The 21,028-nt window shown below is 40.1% G+C and overlaps 1 protein-coding gene across 1 annotated transcript in view; it reads left to right on the forward strand.

The window, feature by feature from the left end:
* The window catches only part of EPHA4 (EPH receptor A4), a 128,482-nt gene that overhangs the window by 83,418 nt on the left and 24,036 nt on the right, over positions 1 to 21,028 (forward strand). Inside the window, exons 6-8 of the mRNA XM_008145113.3 lie at positions 16,773 to 16,897; positions 17,925 to 18,084; positions 19,269 to 19,380. Coding sequence (XP_008143335.1) covers positions 16,773 to 16,897; positions 17,925 to 18,084; positions 19,269 to 19,380 — 397 coding nt within the window. The remainder of the gene's footprint in view (positions 1 to 16,772; positions 16,898 to 17,924; positions 18,085 to 19,268; positions 19,381 to 21,028) is intronic.

Consider the following 21,028-nt stretch of genomic DNA (forward strand, 5'->3'; position numbering starts at 1 on the left):
CACCAGGATTCGTGAATTTGTATTCAGGATGGGTACCACACATCCTGGTAAGGAGAAATAAATCAAAGCCTTCCAAAAGAACCTACTAAATTATCCAGCTTCAAGGTTGACTGAGCAGCATAGACAAATGTCTATAGAACCTAGTGGTAATTATTGCATATGAATAAAAAATGGGTTGCATTTCTTTTTAAGATGAGAATATTTCACTGTAGAAAAATGAAAGTTGTATTTATACACCCAGGACTGAGAACACTATTTTTCCTGACTTCTTCTCCTTCCCTCCTACAGAAATATGCACACAGGTTCATTTGTGAGAAGGAAAAATTCATTCAACAGCATTCACTCTAAACACTTGACAGTCTAATTCTTATTTGCGTTTTATTTCTGAGTTGTGCTTGTTACTTTGAATGCTACTGCCAACTTTTACACCCTCTGGGGAAGCCATCAAGGGATTTGAAAAAAGCAGTGCCCAACTGAGATGAGAAATGAACAGGGTAGGGCGAGCAAAGATTTTAGATGGACTTCTGAATTGTCTAGCTGTCGCTCCAACTGGCTAAATTAATTACTGTCTCCTCAGAGGAGTCAGAGGAGACTCTGGACTCCAGTTCACAATGGAGCATCAATAAAAAGATCCAGAGAAACTTTATCAAAGCTTCCATTAACCCCCTACTGATGTCTTTAAAGAGTTTTTTCCTTGAAACACCAGGAAAACCCAAGAGCCATGCTGCAGGACTAATCCTGCATTGAGAGATCTGAAATCTACAGGAACTAATTAATATTCTTGTCCATGTCATCCTGATAGACAGAGCTTTCTCTGAATTTCAGCGTTCATGTGCTGTTTTCATGTGGGTTGCCCAATAAGGGAGCATCCCACATATTGTATTTAGGTAAAGACTTGTGTGTGATTTTTTTTGTTTGTTTGTTTTGTTTTTTAGGTTTTACATTTTAATCTGTCAAGATAAGTAAGGTTTAGCTCTATCCATCAGCATTTAAAATATCTCTTTTTAAATGTCTTTCCCCAGTGTCTACATTTTGCCCCAACACACACACACACACACATACACACCCCTTTTTCATTACTGTCTTTGTCAGAAGAATGAAGTTTTCATAGGCTGTCTCAAAACTGAAATAACAGAAAAAAGAGAGATGATGGCAGACATCAGTGTGGTCTCATGCCTAGTGAACACTGTGGCTTTCATTGGGAAATGTTACTAATGATTTGGTCCCACACATAAAGGTCCAGAGTGCTGGACAGTCAGGAAAATGTCTGCCGATCACTGAAGAACCACATCTTGTATTCAATTCCTTCTTTCTCTATTCTGATAAATGGGTCCGTCGGCCCTAATGAACTTTACTGTGGCATTCCTGAAGGATCTTTTGTTGTTGTTGTTATGACAAAGCACAAGGACTCCCTTCTAAAACACAATCTATTTAAATTATCTTATGGGTGAAGTGGCAGTGATTTGAAATATTTGTTCTCTTTTGCTATCACTCTTGGAAGGAGAGGGGGGCAGAAGAAGAGGAAGGGTGGACTGCTTCCTTTTGCCTGGCGTCTTCCAAATGATCATCTATGTACATGAGTTTCTCAGGCAGTTTGGTCCTCACTGTCAAAAAGGTTGTGGATAGATTATTAAAAACATCTTACCTAGGAAACTTTTGTCAGTGACTAGTGCATACAAAGAAGACTTACATATGTCACTTCAGCTTCTCAGTGGGTGCTAAATTAGGGACCTGCCACCAACAGGCTCATTGTGCATAACAAGCTTGGACAAGGTCCATCCATTAGAACAAACTCTGAAAGGGGCAAGATCACAATGACTCCCTGGAGAGTTGGTATTGTCTAGATAACTTACTGCAAGCTGTAAATCTGCCTCCTGAATCAACCCTATTTTTTTTTTTTTAGCATAATAAGTGTTTATTTTGAGCATAGTAAGTGTGAAGGTAGATGAGCACAGAGCTTCCTCCATGTTACTTTATCAAAGCCAGGGTCACAACGTACAAACAATCACTGATTTTGAATATGCAACAGACTGAGAGCTTAATCAAGTGTTCCTTCCACTCTCCAAGATAATCAGGGACTTTTTAAAATCTGATATTTGCAGAAAACCCTAAGAGTTGCTGGGGGAGCCCCTCCTTGTGTGGGATTCCCCTGAGTCTGGTCCTGGTCCTGCAGGAGAGTGTGATTTGAGGAAACTTCTAGGAAGATGCTTTTGGAGGCTTGGGGATTCTTGGAGCTAACATCATTTCATTTCTCCCCATTTAAAATAGGAGCAGAATTGTGATTACAGTATGTAATTGGGATTCTTGTTTCTTTGTTTGACATTGAAAGCAAGGAATCGAATAGAGCCAAATATCTCCCTTGTGAAAAGTGAGAGTATCTTTTTCTAACCAGGAACAGTGGCCATAGAATTTAAAAACCACACATTGAGTCTGTCTCTGTTTTGCTTTTTAGATAGAGAGCAAGCAGACAACTCTGGTGGGGGGTGATGGGGGATTGGCAGGTGGAGGGATTGAGCAAAAAGGAAATAAGAAAGAGAAAGAATTCATGGGCACCCAAACACTGTGGCGATTGCAGGGGTGGGGGTGGATGGAGGTGGATAGGATATATGGTGAGAATAAATGGTGTTGGGAAAAAAATAAACACGTATTATTTTCACAGACCTTATTGTAGACATCAATGCTGAGTAGTCAGCTAATTCACGTGTGGCTCTAAGAGGCTGATAATATAGTTAAGGAATCTTTATGTAATAAAAAGTGTATTTCTTAGGAAGAATGATAGATGCAAAGACCTTTAAATCTCATTATTAACTCTTCAAGGGTATGACTTTAATTGTCCATATTCTTTGGATGGTGGCTTTTTCTCCTTCTCCCCACCTCTTTTTGTTTCAGAACACACACTGAATTCTTTCATAAAACTGCCCATTGTGTGCTGAAGCCCTTCTCCAGTGTCCTTCTTGGAGATCATACTAGGGGGCTATTTCTAAGTGAAATGTTGTTCTAATGAAATCCTTCCAGTATTTACAGATTGACTCCTGGGTGGAGCCAATAATACTGAATTTCACACTTCAACAAGTTGTGTTAAAGAAAGGTCCCTGTGAGATGCTGTGAACCTTCTAGTTAAAAAAAAAAACACAAAAAACAAGTTTGTTTTTCTAGTCCTAAAAAGTTATCACTTTCCTAATACGTTCTTTGTTATTCTTCAGGACTATGAAAGTCATCTTGAATTCTCAAGCACAGATCCAGTTGGAGACATCTATTGGCCTTCATACTATTTTAAAATTTAATAGCTCTGGTGTTTCAGCCTTGGTCTCATAATGCCTGTAGGAGTTTAAACTATCTGGCACATACAGTTTATGTATCTGGCTGATACCCCAAAATTTTAAAAAAATTAATCCTATGGTTGCAGATTCCCAAGCTTAAAATCCCTTCTCATAAATTATGCTCCTTCTCCTAACCTCTGTCATAGCTTTTAAGAGAATTGCCAAAAAGATAGAGTTTCAAATAGGAGGCTTGCAAGAGTATCATTTCATGGCCACATTTTTGAGAGCATAGCATGTGGTGACCATTTGTATATGAAGCATTTTCAAAATGTGCTGGTTGTAATTTAACCCAAAGGTCTTTGAATCTCTTCTCTCCACTTACAAGTCACTTCTTTGTGTTTGTCTACATAGCAAGCAAGAAACTGGACAGGAAATAATTGGCTACAAATAAAATGAAGGCTTCCTTAGGTAGTACTAAAAACCAGCTTCTCAGCATTCTATGGTTCCTGGATATTGTCCCCTAAATATTTTGATACCTTGTGTTCAGAACTTTCGATGACGTCTATGCAGTGAAACCAAATGGATTGAAATGGAGAGTCTTAACCTTTTGCACTTGGATGTCGAGTTTGACTCGACATGGTTAGCATTAGAATAAAGGAATCGAGAAAAAATCAGGCGAGTGCAAAGGGTTAATGCTTCACTAGAATGGCCTCCTCTCTATCTATCTCTGTCTCTATCTCTATCTCTATGTCAATCTCTATCTCTATCTCTCTATCTCTTTATCTCTCTCATCTCTCCTACTTGCAACATTCTATTAAACATCTATGGCCATCCCTTTTTTAGCCTTTGTTCTTTAAGCCAAACAAAATTTGAACTGGGAAAAATTCGGAGTCGTATAGAACACATAGATTTGCAACTAAAATTATATTAGAATGTTCCCTCTGCCTATCTCACCCTGTGGGTGATCATCTGCAGCCTATAATTTTATGCTTTTTACTCTTTGTCAGACATTTTTTATTTCTATCTCCCCCACTCTCTATTCTGTCTATGCATTTCAAAATGAAATAAGAAAAAACAAAGATGAATTACTAAAATGTAGTTTCAGAGATAAAAATCTCACCAGCTGGTGAAAATGCTTACAAGTTAAGGAGCTTAGATGATCAATTTATGGATACCGCAACTTTTTTTGAGCCACTGATGTGGTCCTTTTAAACAACCATTAGGAAAAACAGGTATCCTGTTCCAACTGTATATATGATGGGGAATTGGATGGCTCAGGAGATGACTAATGGGACTCTGGACCTTTCTGTCTTTAGGTCACCTCCTTGAATCTGGACTCCATCATAAGTGGTCCAAGGCCCGTCCATCTGGCAGCCATTGAGTGGCTATGGTAATGCACTTGGTCTTGGTCCAGGTCTTAGTCGACAGGTGTTCACATCATAAGTGACACTAATTGACTTCCTAGCCTTTCAACTTGGAAGACGACGGTGGACCATCACTGTGTCAGTGATGGAAGGGGTTATTCATTTCATACTCAGACTCCATTGAAAGCCAAGGAACTCATCACCTTGAGCTGGCACCAACCTGGCACCTTGCAAATATTGTACTTGTCTCTCATAGGTTCCATTAGCCTCATAAATAGAATAAAAAAAATTGAAATCTAATTTCAAAAGGCTTTCAATAACTTGGAATGGCTAATGCTGCTTTTCTGAGGTTACATAAGCATCGTAGATTGAGGCTTTTCTTTTCATTTTGTGTTATAGTGATTAGATGCCTTCTATGAAAACTATATGTAAGGGGGAAAAAAGAAAATTGGATTCTGGCTTCTATGATAATATCAGTCAGGCTATCTGCTTTTATTTTTTAATTTTTTTTCTTTGTTTGTTTTGGGGTTGGTTATGAGTGATATGCTCTTTGATGAAGAATTTAATAAGGCCATTTTCAATGCCCTTGTAAAATGGCGACCGCTGTGAAAAACTAACTTTGAGACTCTTTTGTTAACATGAATTTCAAAGCATGGAATTCAAGGAACTTTGGTTGTTCCAGGTCTGTGAATCCAGAGTAAGTTACCATTTATTCACTCTCACTTGGGGACATGACCTGAGGGTGACTTGCTTGACTTGGGGGAGATTTTTGGTAGTGTATTAGTAGTGGTAATATTTTGCCCCCTCAAGTTTCCTACGGTTATTTAATGGCATCTTATAAAACTACATAAATGATTCGGGTGTCCCTGTAGCAAGTGGCAAAATCACACTTGCATTAGTTATCACAGTTAAAAAGTCAAGATGACAACAGCCACGTTGGAGATATTTATTGAAGCAGATAGGCTCCTTTAGTGGCATGATCAATGTCTCACCTCTTTCTGAAAGGCTTTTTCAGGGGTAGGAAATTGTAATGAACAAGGTTTTTTATTGGTCCATTTCTGGAGCAGGCTTTTAAGCATTTCTGCCTGTAAATGAAGCAACCTGAGTGTGGAAAGTAAAAGGCAAGAGATTTAGTGGGTGCATCTATCATCCTGGCTTTTAGTGTATGTGATTAATACATCTTTAATTGGGGGCTGATCTAGACGCTTTGGGTGTCAGAAAGCTAAATGTTACAGCATTGTCTCACGGTTCCTCACGCAGCAGGACGATTAGCAGCTGTCTGAGTAACAAAGAGAACCTGAAGCCCACAGCACAGCTTTTATTTTCCAGATTTGGAATGCCTGAAGCTCTCCAGTGGAGTCGACAGCTAGAGGAACAGAAGCCTTAATTCACAGCCGCTAATCCTTTTCCTCTCTCTGTGCTATATTTCTGCTAAAGAGAACCTTTCCTTTACACCAAACTTACTCTAGATTATTTTGGAGGGCATTGTTGATCACGGAGGGGTTTACTTTGCCCAGACATCTTCATCCTGTCTAACCAAGACACCTACCAAATAATTTCAATTAAGAGTCTACACTAGATAGATTACAACATACTGAGGCGTATTGAGAAGATTCCTCTTCCTATGTTTATTTCATTTTTCTGTTGTTGCTGGCTTTGCTCCATCCATTTTCTTATCTTAAAGCACTTGTCTTTCTCAGGCTAATTCTTATAAATTGCCTTCCAGTGGAAAGACTTGTTTTCCTGTTTGCTTGGAACCGGCATTCTTATTTAACAGGAAATACACACTGGGTCCTGCCATGTTTCTGTTGGCAAGTGCTGGGCTCTCCTTGTTAGAACCTGCCAACAAATTTCTTAGCAAGCAAATAGAAAGTAAAACAAGCGGCTCTCAGACAAAACAGAAGACACACTTGAACTGCATCAGAGACACTTGGGTGCTTCTTAAGTCATTCTCAGTTCATTCTGGGGGACGTGGGTCTTGGTTTTGAGATGGACTGTCACTCACTTGTAATTCTACAAGTAATGGTATGACTGTACATGCAGTAATGCTAATTCAAGATAGTAGCTATTTTAAAAAGTAAAACAGTCCTTTAAGTAAGGAATTTTCTTTACTACAGAGAGCAAGGGTTACTGTATGGCTCAGGTATCAAGCATAGTGATTAAATAGTTGCCCCCCACAGCCTTAATTTACAAAAACTTAGATCATTCATGATACCTTTAGATCTATACCTATGGTGTTAACTAAAGATTTTTGTCTTTCTAAAATAACTTGAATACTTCACCTTTAGTATTCTTAGTTAATATTTGTATTTGTTTTTAATAGTTTTAGTGTGAAATACATACACATAGGAAAAATCAGGTTCATGTGTACAGTCAGTAAATTATTGCAAGGCAAACTTCGGGTCAAAGAATATAACATTGCTTACCTTTCATTGCTTCCTACTTTTTCTCTAACATCAAATACTATTATTTTATTTTATAATTGAATTTTTCAGTTTTAGATTATTCCCTTTTTAGCTCTTTAGGTAGTTCTAATGTGAACAGTGATCATGTCTAATTTACCTCTAGGTTTCCAGCAACTAAGAATATACATAGATAGATCTGTACCCAACACATTGCAGACTCAGGTTGCTCTGTTACTGATGCTGCTGTTGATGCCGTGGGAGAACAAGGCCTTTGACATTCAAGTCTCTAACTTCTTACCAGTGAGAGGCGAGACTAAGAGAGTAGAGGCTTTTTTATAGATTAGTGGTTGAAAATGTGGGTTCTAGGACCTGACTTTTGAATTCACCACTTAGAAGCTGTAATTTGGGACAAACTATACAAACTCTCTATACTTTATTTTTCTAATCTATAAAATGGAAATAATAATAGTATCTGCCTCATAGTTTTTTTGTGTGTGAGGATTATATAGATTAATCCATGCAAGGTATTTATCACAATGCTTGGCATGCAATAATTACTCAGTAAGTGCTAATTCAGTATGTGTGTTATCATAGACATGTGATATATGGAAGGAGGATCACATGCTTTTCAGTCAAGCAGACGAATTTAAAACTGAAATTCTATAGCTTTGGTTAAATTATTTAATTTCTGTGAATTTCCAGGTATGAAATCAAACGTGATAATTATAACTACTTCAGAGAGCTGCAAGGATTAAATGATTTTAAGGATGTGAAAGTGCCATGCAGAGGAAGCCAACAGCATCTTTTTGCTCATTCTTCTCTGTTTAGCTCTGATTCCCATGGCCCAAATTTTCAACCGCGTAAACTATTAACTGTGCAATGAAGACTAAGTGAACTCTCTTCTGAAAAGAAAACTCAACCACCATTTTGAGAACCCCACAGTCTTTACCCATTTAACATTAAAGCAAGCACAGCTCAGTATTTCAGCCCAGTGTTGTGTGATTCTGTTACAGTCCTTCATGTTAGCACACCTGTGGCTATGATTGTGTCCCTGCAAAGCTGCACAGTTGGCTCCTGCATTGCTGACCTCAGGGGCAGTACTCACCAGTGTGTCACAAAGGAGTGGATATCTGCTCACTGTGAATGCCCAGGAGCTGGAGTTTCTAAGAGGGAACCTGGAGTCCATTCAGGCAGCTTTAAACTGAAGCTCAATCTTCTGTAGGCCCCAATACTAGTATATTTTAGTTAGTTATTATATGAAAATGTCACTATAAGAACATGCTTCTTTTTTGCTGACTGGGCTTCACTTTACTTGAATGGGTCTTTGTTGTAACTCCAACTGTCAGTTAGTAGGTTAATGCAATAGGAAATTATTTCTTGATCAACTTGTATACAGTTAGTGGTGCTGAGGGGAGGGTCAGTGAGGGGCTTCCAAGATGGGACTGGGCACCAGCTGGCAGATTGTGGGCTAAAGAAAATGGAGGGTCCCAAGGGAGTTATGTTTATGCATCAGGACTAGAAGAAAATTAATCTCTTCAACCCACATTCCGTGGCCCAGAACTCATTCACATAAACTGCCCTGCATGCTAAGGGGTCTGGGAAATGTAGTCCTTGCCTGAGGAGCTCCATCCCAGGTAATAGTCTTTATGGGAAGGGAACTCACATCTTTGGACAGTTAGTTACATAGGTCAGCCCCCAACACCTTCAACTTCCTGATGCAAACACTTAACCTAATGGCTACGAAGAACATTATTTAAAATTAGAGGCCTGGTGCACAAAATTCGTGCATGGGGGGCTGGGGGTCGGGTCCCTCAGCCCAGCCTGTGTACTCTCACAGTCCGGGACCCCTTGGGGAATGTAGCAGTGCACCAAGCAGCAGGCGGCCAGGGAGGAACCCGAATTGGGGCTGGGCACCATGCCACTAGTGCTCATCCTGGCCCGCTGCACCTGCTGCCACAGAGTCAGGAGAGGCTCCCACTGTGGTAGCTGTGCTCGGCAGCTGTGAACCCAGTTTCTGGCTGAGCGGCGCTCCTTCTGTGGGAGCGCACTGACCACCAGGGGGCAGCTCCTGTGTTGAGCGTCTGCCCCCTGGTGGTCAGTGCGCATCATAGAGACCGGTTGTTCCGGTCATTCTGCCGTAAAGGTCGCTTAGGCTTTTATTATATAAATGTGGTTAATAGTTCTCTATGAAGGATTTATCTGAAACTATCTGCCACCCAATTCTCAGGAAAAATCAGTAAAGTAAGAGTGTCATTTAAGTGATTTGTAGTCTTACTCTTGAATCACTTAATTAAAGCATCCTTAGTGTTCCAAAATCAGATTCCAAATGTCATTGGGAACATGGGTCTGTTGTATCCTTCAGTAAGTGTTACTGTGGCCTGCTTTTATTATAGTATTTGTTTAAAACAGACCATATGTGTTGACCTTGGATATCACTGTGTGGGGAAAAAAGCACCCATACACCTTTAGTATAAGCTTAATTAATATTAATATTCCTGCATTTAAATATACATGAACTTCATTTAATTCAGAGCCTTCTAAAAATTTCAATTGAGAATTTGGTTCTATGTCTTTTGTTGAAGGAAAATAATTCCATACCGATTTTGGAACAATCAAGTTTTTCTGTACTTGCTGTTGATTGGTTGGTTGGCTTTAAAACCAATTTTAATTCTTGACTATGAGAAAATGTGCTTAGTTGTTTATTAATGATACATCAGTTGGAAACTGTGGGTGCAAAGCTGAGATTTTACAACATCAGTGACATATCCAAAGGAGGTGGATGGGGATTGAGTCATTTAATGCTTTTTACCTAAAAAATAGCAGAGGGCTATTGAACGTAGTGCAAAGTAGATCGTGTGTATAGGAAAGCCCTCTGTACACTGGGGAGTACCACAAAATACTGCAGTGAAAAAAATTGACTCCTTGCTCTTTGGTACCATAGGTAGTGCAAAGCCCAGAGAAATCCTTCCCTCCCTTTGGTGGGATATGGAAGAAAGCAATTAATATTAGCACCCAGAGTTCTTAGCATCTCTGTGACGGCAAAACCCTTCATCACAAGGATATCATTAGTGCTCTGAAGCATTTAATTTGGATGCTTGACAGAATTTTAAAATGCACAAACCTTTGATAAAGAGCAAATCCGAACTGTGGCGTTGAAATGAGAAAGAAAGAGGGAACAAAAACCACCTTAAGCTCCGAGTAATTAAATTTAAATATGCTATTTGCATTAAGCAGGGAGAAGTATAAACTGTGGGCTTATTTTTCCTATCAGTGGAAGACCCCCTCCAATAAACATCATCTCTTGAAATTCGGGTCCCAGGGAGGGGACATAACCCTGCTGTGGTTAAGAAGTCATCTTCCCTCCAAACCTTGGCCATTGTGTACGGCTGACATCCATGCTTTAGGTTTCTTGACTTCTCTAAAGGGCTTTTTTCACCCTTCCTTGCCCACAGGCCAGACACCTTTCTTTGCATCTGTTCCCTTCCTTCCTTATTCCCTCCACCCACCTAATCTGAGCCAGTAGTGAAATGCAGTCTAACTGTTTCAGCTAATTCACCCCTCCCCAGATGCCCCAAACTGTTGTGAATTCTCTGCTTGTGATGCTGGCCCCCCCCAAAAAAATAGTTTTATAGCCCAGAAGTGGCGGTTTGAAGTGCATCTGTCATCCCTTTCTTTTCTCCGTATCTCTTCCTCTTCACCATTCCACTTGGGTGTCACAGGGACCAAACTGCTGCAGTAAAATGACTTGTAGGTGTTTAATGGCAAGTCATTGAGGAAGTGAATAAAAGAAAATTACAGCGTTCACACCAGTGGGGAGCAAGGAGAACTGCTGAGCTTTTTAACCAAAGAAAGTTAAATTTACCATTTTCTTAAAAGGAGCCACCTCTGTTTGACATCAAAGCATATCCTGTAATTCTTCCTTGGGAAACGTACCACTGTTCGAAAGTCATGATCCAGCCCCTAATCTGTGCTGTTTCTGTTTATCGAAAGCACACACGGAGATAAAACCCGCATGTGCCTTCTGGATGCATTGTGGTCTGCTCTCAAACCAAACGGAACCACAGGCACACGGCAAATGGGGATTCCATTTGGAAAGCCTCCTCTGCTTCTCAGGGATATGTCGAATTTTGAATACGGAATCGTTTGGGGGAAGGGGAGTTTATCTTGGCATAGAAAGCTCAGATCATTTGACCTCCAAGCTTTTATGATTTTTTTTCTTTTACCCTCTTAGGTTTTGCTTCATCTTTAAAAATGATATTTTACTTATTTCCAATAGGTGGGTGGAGATAGTCTGTTTCCCATGCTTAATCTTGCTGCCCTTCCCCTGACTGCAGAGGGCTCTTTAGTCTATTACCCTGACACTTCAACAATAATGTCCTTTGGGTGGAATAGCTAATGGCTTCTCCTGGCAGTGACTGACTGAGCCTACATTAGTGCATCTTTGGAGAAACTTTGGTGTCACAGAATTCTCAAACAAGGGATGCTTGTGGCTCTTTCTGGATTTAAGATTATGATTTGAGAGTGGGGGAATCCCAACACCACTGCACCTTCACGGTTAGGAAGTCAAGAGAACTATTTGCACGTGCTCGCCAGATACAGAGAAGACATACTGAGTGGATATCAACACTGCACTCATCCAAAAAGAGTGGTGCCTCAAAATGCTACCTATAACAGGTGCAGTGAAGCGAGTTTTAATGTAAACTTACATTTGAATGACATTTTACAGGCTGTGTGTTCAAAACAAGTTCAGAAGCATCGTAGGTCCCATCGAAAACAGGCTCCAGTTATAATCAGAATCGTCATTCACTTCCCTCCTAATTGTCAATATCTTAGTTAACCTAAATAGAAAAACCAGATTCATCAAAGCTCACCTGAAACAAGTGCAGATACAAAGTTGTTTTAGGGATGACTTACTTCTGGTACTTTAGACTTAGAAAACCTTTTTCCTGTCCACAAAGAATATTTTAGATTTAGTTCACTTTTATGCACTTGACAAATTTATTGAGCACCTACTATGTGCCAGACATGATCTTAGATAGTGGGAATGTAGAGATGAACAAGGGCAAGCCCGCTCCGTATGGAAGGTACATTCGAACAGCTCACATGCTTCTATCTGGAAGGAAAGGGGTTTTATAAATGGAAGAACTGAGGCAAGGAAATTTGAGCGACTTGCCCAAGATGGCAACTAGTAAATATCAAACCTGGAATTTTCCCCAAAATCCTTTAAACATTGATCGCTTGTTCCAAACAAATGAGTAAAGAATACTTTAAGTATATGGATCAGATATGTTTTCATCTGCAGCTCATTCCTTATGTCCTGGATGAGTGCTCTGCCCTCACAGCACCAGGGTGCTAGTGATTTCCTGAAAATTCTAGTCATGTTTGCAGAAGCGCACCTCTGCTCAGCCCTCCTTTTTGCTTTTCTGCCACTGTTTGTCCCTGCGAATCTTGAGCATACTCCCCAACCTTTTTCTAAACCTTTCCAGGGTTCTTTCTGCAAGCCACACTGCATTTCTCCCTCTTCTAGTTTCTTGTCTCGGTCACTGTTTTCATTCAGCCAAGGGTAGACATCTATGGGCCAATGGAAGTTCTGCTTCAAAACCTTGAAAATTAGGAGCTTAACTGAATTAAATCATAAACATTTTTTTAAAAAGCTCTCCTTCGGTAGTTCTTGTCTCTGTGATTTTTACATTTATCACTCACCTTTCTTTAGCCACACTATTGTCAACAAGCATGACCACCTTTTCTTGTTATGTGTTATGTCAAAATTCTAGCCGTTAAAGAAGGCCTGTTTATGTCCACAAGCACAAAAGTTTCCTAATAGCAAACATCTATGTTATGAAGGAAGTCTGGGTAAATAGAAATGCCTTTCAATCTAAGATGCATCTCTCTCTTTCAGTAAGGATAGTTACCTCAGTCCTCAGCTTCTTCTTGGCTTTTCCTCTGATGCTGACGCAGGTACATTACATGTCTATAGCACCCACCTCTTTCTTCTCCTCATCACCATGAGAGGATGTGGATAAAAAGAGGGTTCGAAGGAACGGTCTCCTCTTGAGGTCTAGAAAACGGGTCCTCTGAGTTGACATTAAAGAATGTCTTCTCTCTGAGGCTATTGTAAAAAAATTTCCATCTGTGGTTTTGTTTTTTCTTTTTCAGTTAGGAAGAGTTGAAAAGATAAGATGGTACTTAATTTGATAAGAAACATTGTATTTGATACCACTTTGCTTGCCCTTCCCCTTCTTTGCCCTGTTCCATTGGTGCTCCTTAAGTATGTGCTTAGTGGGTGAGTCGGTGCTGTGGAAAAAAAGTGTGTCTATAAGGTCTCAGAATGTAAATCAGAGAAATGAGAGGCAAGCAGGACCTCTCCTCTGCTTGGTCTTTTCATGTTGACCAAAATTCCCACTATGAATTAGAATCGCTCTGTTGAATTAAGGCATTTATTTGTCAAAGCCCACACTGAATCACATATCTGGGATAAATGTTCAATCTGTTACTCTATCAGTCTATTATTTCTTCTTCTAGTCCTGTTAGCAAAGGGCAGAGCCCTGGCATACTGGGGCTCAGGATCCAGAGCATTTCTAAATTGAGTAGGGTTGGCAGAGTTTACCGAAGCGTGGCAGCATACCATCAGTGGCATCAGAGACGATTTTAGGGAAGACCCAGATGGAACCTTACATATATTGAATTGCCCTGTGTGAAAGTTAGTTTTTTTTTAAATGTCTTATTCCCTAGCTTATCTCTTTTGGCAAAGCATGGAGAGGCAAGAGTTGATAGTATTATTTAGTTGATAGTATTATTTTACTAAAATGTTATTTTCATTTTTATGGTTACTTGCCATTATTGCAAGTGATAACAGTAATGGCATTTTTCCTTTCAAAATATTTCCTTTCAAAGTAGTATAGTGTGTCAATTTAAGAAAAAATATGATTTAAATCATAGTACAAGATACAGAGGTTTGTGGCAGCAGTGAATTATATGGGTGACATGAGAAAACTAATTATTGGGAACCACTGGAGTAGGGAAATGCCATTGAGAAATGCCATTGCCAAAGGCCTCTGCTAAGGAAGCAAGCCACAGGCAGTCATCACTGGTAGGGTGATGGCTTCCAGATGTAGAGTTGGAGGCTGCCTTAGAAGCCTAGAAAGAAGGCAAGGCAAGGGGAGAGCCCTTACGTGGCTTATAATGTGGAGCATATCCCCGTTTTCTCTTCTCTCCGAAGAGGCAGTGTGGTGGGGCCCAGCTTTTGCCCAACTGGTGTTCTTCTTATCAGAGAAGGTAAGAAGTACTCTTCCCCAGGGAGAGGGGCTGCCATATTATCCTCCAATGCAGTGGCTTGTTTGAAGTACGTTTCTCAGTAGGACCTGCTCAGGGATTGCTTTTGTCACTGGCCCGATAAAAATGCTCTTCTGAAAAACATCTGTTCAGCAAGAACCTGGACTTCACAGCCACAGGACATAATCCTTTCTGTGAATTAGAGCTATTTATTCGACTTTCCCCTTTAACCCCATTTTCATCCGTTTATACGACAGCGAGTCACCGTGCATACACTCTGTGCATATGAATTTTCCAAGTAGGGCTGCATTAGAAATAGTCTGTTAGTTAATGCGGTCATATTGTTAACTCCCTGCCTGGAGTTTGTGGAGCGCCTCGGTTGAATTCATATTGTCTTTGAATGGGCACCGGGCACCCCTGCTCCAACTTCTGAAATGGAAATCAGACTCATCTCCCACATACAGCCGCTGAGTGATAGCCCAGCTAGAGGAACCATCTTAGTTAATCAGTGCACTCCAAGGGCTGCCAGGCAATTCTTTTCCGAGAAATCTGTTGATTATCGGGGTTTGACCCAGATCATTGCTGAGAGAAAGTTCATTTTGTAACTTCATGATTTTCTTCCCTCCTGCTTTCTTTCTAATGGCCTTGCTTTTCTATTTCATTTCCCAATCCTGAACATCAGAGATTAAAGAGCCCCTTTTTATGGAGTGTATGCTAAAGTGCTCTGTTAGGCAATATATTCATTACCTGGAGTGAAATGGCTTTTCACAGCCAGGCAGCCTTCTTAGCTTCCCTGCTAACTCTATATTTAAGAAAGTCACTCCTTGGGTTTTGCTGCGCAATGGCTCTGTGTCAACTAGTAAAGAAAGAGAAAGAGCGTGTGTGTGTGTGTGTGTGTGTGTGTGTGTGTGTATGTGTGTTAGGGAAGGGGAGCTTTAATACAGCTAATGAGCACATTTCCGTTTTTCATTTTCTTCAGATGTTCAGTGGCTTCCATATGTCTGCTGGGTCCAGTTGGGCATGAGTAACCTTGGGTTTGCCTTTGATGGAGGACATGTGAATCCACTGCATCTTTCACTAGTGTTTATGCCTGAGATCCAATCTGGAATTGCTTTGGAAGAGGAGGGGGAAGAGGAGGGCCAGAAAGAGGAGGAGGAGAAGCATAGTATATGTGTGACTGTCACTGCACCCTTAACAGAGATGCTGGGCTGTCAAATGACCACCTATCTCTGAGAGATGCTCCCTGCTGGACTGTGCCATCAATATGTCTGTCAGATATGGTCAAGTGGGTTTGAAGCTAGTCCCCGTTCCCTTTTCAGTTACTATTTTTTTCTCAAGTTAGGGTTTGGAGAGTGTGTGTGTGAGTGAGAGAGAGAGAGAGAGAGAGAGTGTGTGTGTGTGTGTGTGTGTGTGTCAGAGAAGAACATTAGAAAGACCCAACACTATGTTGTTGCTTCTCAGTGGCCATTTTGATGTTTTCACTATTTGGGAATAAAAAAAGATTATACATTAAATTTAGGAAGACCCCAATTCTCTGGTTCTACAGACCAGCTTCATTAGATAAGGTTGCTGACTTCATGACTGCTTGACTGCTTCCTCTGCTCCCTGAGATGGCACATTAGTACCATTGTCAGCCACAGTGGAGCTTAACAGCTGGCTGGAGCTGTGGCCCAACAGTGGAGAAGCAAGCATTAGTCAGATTGGTTTTATACATCTCAAATGTATCCTCCTCCCCACCCCCGACAACACACGGAGTGGAGGGCTGCTTTTGTGTCTTTCTCAGTGGAAAGGTTTGCTACTCAGTAGGCAAAAGCAATATTTCAACTCTCATAAAGTCGTTGCAGAATGTCATGTATGTCCAGAGAGAACATCATTGCTTTATTCGTGTTCTTCATTATTTGCATGGTTGTGTTCAAACTGGAAACTTTCACTGTAATTAAGCAGTATTTTTATTTATATTGGAAAGTATGTAAATTGTTTGCCTGTGGCATTCCCCTCAGCTCCCTTGGAAGAGTTGCAAATCCTCTTGCTGGTATAAAATTAAAGACCAGTAAGATGATACTCGAGTAGGAGATGCAGTTTCAGTGAGCTTAAAGGGAAATCTTCCAAAGGCTTTCAAAGGCTTCCAGAAAATCAGAAGCAGACAGCATTCTCTATACCTGCAGCCTTTTAAGAAGAATGGTTACAGGTGCTGTGGACGTGACGTTGTAGGCCCGTGGACTACCAGGCTTTTACTTTCAGAGATTATTTTTCTAGGACAAACCATGCACAAAGGGATACTGGAGAGAACCATTAAAATGGTGTATGGTATACTTTTGTTCAGGGGAAGAGCGAAATGGGGTTTGGGAGGAAGACAAGACAATCCTTTATACTTTTCTTAAGTAAAATGAAATTACTGACTGATGCCACTAATTTTTTTCCCCTGAAATAAACTGGTTTTTATTTTTCTTTTCTTTTGTTTTTCTCAATAGCACCATCATCCATTGCTTTGGTCCAGGCTAAAGAAGTTACCAGATACAGTGTTGCCCTGGCTTGGCTGGAACCAGATAGACCCAATGGAGTGATCTTAGAGTATGAAGTCAAGTATTATGAGAAGGTATTAATTGAATGAGCAAAGTTCTGCCCTCCCTTTTTTCTTTTCTTTTCCTCCTTCCCTCCCTTTCTCCTTTTTTTTTTTTTTTTTTGCATCTGGTTTTGGCCAATTATAAATCCTGAAATGCCGGTGAATCTCAAAGTCAAATGCATTTTGCTCATAATTAAATCCAATTATGAATTTTATGTATTAAGTTGGTTATCTTCAAAAACAGAAAAAAAGTACATTGCATTCTAATGTAACTATAATGTTTTCTTTCTAGTAATAGAAATCAAAACAGCTAGTTCTAATCTGTAACCTTCTATCAGGAGAGTGACTCATAAAAGATGAAATGATGATCTGCTTAAGTAGATCACTGCTATTCAGAATCAAGGTGTGGCTTTTGATGACTTTTAATAGAAAACCAGGGAAGAAAAATTATATTCTTCTGACTCTTAAAGTTATAGAAAGACATTATTTTTACAAATAGCTTTTCTCCCTTAAAGGACAAAATTCTGAAGAGAGCTATTTGCATTCGAAGTTGTCTAGAAAAATGAGCAATTGTCTTCTCTTTTTAAGGATAATCATTTATTGGCTTCCTTATTAAAAGCAGAAAAAGGGGCAGGGTTGTTGTTGTTGTTGTTGTTTTTTTTTTCATTGAAACCAGATTACAACATTTTTGACATTTTCTAGACAGAAAAGTAGAAAAAGACAAGGGACTTTCTTACAGTTATTTCTGTTAAATTGCTGTGTGTGGAGTGAGAAAAGCCATCAACCATCACCTAATTATCTTTTCTAAAAAAGATCATGAATAAAGATCTGAATGTGCTCAGTGTCAACAATGATCATACAACAACTCTACATTTCTTTCAACAGCTAGAAGTAACAATAGAACTTCTAACATTGAAGAGAATATAGTGTTTAGAGAGTTAATCAAACTCCGTTTTCTTTCAGATTCTGAGTAGATTGGCATGGCTCCTTTAATTTTGTGCCTAGATAAGTGGAGGATTTCTTTTGCCATCTTCCTCTATTTTATCTTTCCACAATGTAGGATCAGAATGAGCGAAGCTATCGCATTGTCCGGACAGCTGCCAGGAACACTGATATCAAAGGTCTGAATCCTCTGACTTCCTATGTTTTCCATGTCCGGGCCAGGACAGCAGCTGGCTATGGAGATTTCAGTGAGCCCCTGGAGGTCACAACCAACACAGGTAAGAAGTTCTGAGGTTCTTTTGACCATGCAAGGCAAATCCTATTACAGGGAAAGCCAAGGTGCTGTGCATCATTTTTGGTTAGGCAAACATTTTGTTGCAATGAACAATGCCTGTAACTTGGAAAACCTCATGCTATTTAGAGAAGAGCATTTTAAAATAATATTATTTGGCCTGTTTTTTTCATGTGATTGGAAAAAAAAAATGTCTGTTTTCTTTTGTTTGTTTTCAGCAATCTATAAACCATGAGAAATGAGATTGCTGAGCCAATTGAGAGTTGCATAGCTAGGAAATTTTCCTCCTGGGAAGACTGGAAAAGGGGCCATTTTTTTTCCCTTTCCTATTTATTTCTAGGAATCTTTTTAAATCAAGTCAGACCATTTTTTGTATGTGTGTATGTTTTTAAGCACATTTGGACAAATATATCAACTCTTTCAACATTGTGAGTTGGACCAACTGGTTAAGTAAAAAATATTAACAGAGGGTGTACCCATCAGTAAGCAGGTTACATAAGATATCTCCACATCCATAATTAACTAACCAAAATTGAGCCCACTTTATAAGGAGATGGTGGAGCAGAATTTTTAACATCAGTTCTAGAAAGTAATTATATTCACAAATTATTTTTTTAAAAAAAGAACGAAAACAAAAGCAGAGGAGAAAGTACTCCAGAATTAAATTGGTAGGGGTTTGACATCCTTTGGGATTATCCTAGAAGCCTTCAAGGAGGAAGTGGCCTTTAAACTAGACACCAATAGGAAGATTTTTGATAGTTTTGGGAGGTGTGGGAGGGAGAGGAACATTCAAAATTGCTTGTCCTTTCTGAAATTTCCCACTAAGGAATGCATCAGATTTTTATGTAAGAGTTAGGAGTAAGAGTAGAAAGGAAAAGAAGAAGAAGAAAGAAAAGAAAGGAAAAAAAAAAAACCACACCTTCCTGGTGATGTTTACCACAGGATTTAATAAGAATCTTTTGGTTGAATTTTTTCATGCAATTATGAAAAGAATGCCCTTGTCTCATTAAGGCTGCCTTAGAAAACGCTGTTGCATGAATACTTAACGAAGGGCAAAGAGGCTGTGAGCATTCTAAATGGCTTCAGACATTTGAAACTTGTGACCCAGTCAGCAGTGCCTCCCTCTTAGGACCTTCCCAAAGGTGATCCTTGTGTGACTGTCTTTACCAGTGCCTTCTCGGATCATTGGAGACGGGGCCAACTCCACCGTCCTTCTGGTCTCCGTAGCTGGCAGTGTGGTGCTAGTGGTCATTCTCATCGCAGCTTTTGTCATCAGCAGGAGGTAAGCACTTAAGCCACTCACTGAACCACCCTCCCTTCCCAGTTTTTGTGAGGGAGCTTTTTGTCCCCTCCACACAAAGCTGAGGCTTTGATTAGCATTATAAACACAACATTTGCATCTCAAGCCCCATTCTCTTTGCTTTGATCTCCCCACACCCCTCCTGGAGCTGCCTACTGTACCCTGGTGGGAGCTCTCAGAGTTGAGAGCCTGGAAAGACCCAACTAATTCCAGGAAAGCAAGCTGGCGGGAGACTTCTGGATACTCTAAGCTGTAAGGTGTTACATTTATATGTCTCTTAAACTTGGACTTACTGCCAAAGGCAAAAAAGAGAAAGCCATATGAACCTTGGGACCAAAATTTGTACTCTGCCATTTGTCAGCTAAATTACTTAACCACTTTGAGTCTTGGTTTTCCTTTTATTAAACAGTGGTAATGATATCTGCTTCAAAGAGTTATTGATGGAGACATTTGATAGACAAAGTAGATAATATGGCACACAGTAGGTGCCTCAGCATTTCCAGACAGTATCCATTGAGTACATTGTAGGCCTAGCATTATTCTTGGAAATAAATATAGAACAGTTGATTACTTAGTCTCTGTAACTTTACAATCTAACTTGAAACTTTAAAAACATAATCTAGAAAAGAAAGAACTAAAAATGGTTTGGCGGCATATTCCTTTGAACCAGTTTTTCTTACTGCTGTTGCCTCCATCTACTTATAAACACTGCGTGGAGCCTCTGGAGGAAAAGGGGTGGTGGGGGGACAGCTGCTCTTCTTCAACCTGTGCCCACATCTGGGCCTTCTCTATCTCCTGTGAGCAAAGCTGCCCCTTCTCTGATCTCATCCCTGTACCAACCACCATCTCACAAGGTGAGGCTTTGGGGAAAACAAACAAACAAACCCACAAAAAATGCACAACCTAAGAATGTCAAAATGATCCTCTTAAACATAAACCTTTCATGTTATGGGAGAGGAAAATGATACACAGAAAGATGCAGTACTTGTCCAGAGTCATGACACTGGCCTAGTGGCAGAGCTTCTCTGGGACCCCAGGAGCCATGCCAGGCTCTCAGGCCACTAGGCATTATCTCTCCCTGCCTCTTCTGTTGGTGATCTCCCTGATGTCACAAATATGCCTCTGGCTATTTCCAAATATGCCTTTAGGGAAGTGACCATGCCTTTCCCTCGCTTTGGTGATACATTATAATTAAGGTGATGACCATATAGCTTACTTTGCCTGGATATGGTCCCAGTTGCCACATGTATTTATTAATATCACTCTCCAAAATGTCTATTAGATAGAGATCAATTTTGGTCACTTTAACATAGTATAGAACAACTCCTCATGGTGTGTGGGAACCTACATTTGTCATCCTGCTAGTTCTTGTTGGTGCAAAGTCTGAACTAGATAAGTTTGATCAGAGTATCTCGTTCCATCCTGAAGAAGTGAAATCTACCACAGACTCTCATCCTTGTTGCTATAATGTACATATCCATGTATACATGTCTGATCCATTCTATGTGATAGTACGTCTTGGCCTTCGGAAACTTCAACTGGCCGGAACAGAACGTGAATTTCCAGTGTGCTTTGCTTCCCTGGCATTGATTTTGGAAGTAAATCAAGATGGACTGCTTTCTTGTCCATT

Source organism: Eptesicus fuscus, chromosome 11, assembly GCF_027574615.1.
Source record: "Eptesicus fuscus isolate TK198812 chromosome 11, DD_ASM_mEF_20220401, whole genome shotgun sequence".
NCBI lineage: Eukaryota > Metazoa > Chordata > Mammalia > Chiroptera > Vespertilionidae > Eptesicus > Eptesicus fuscus.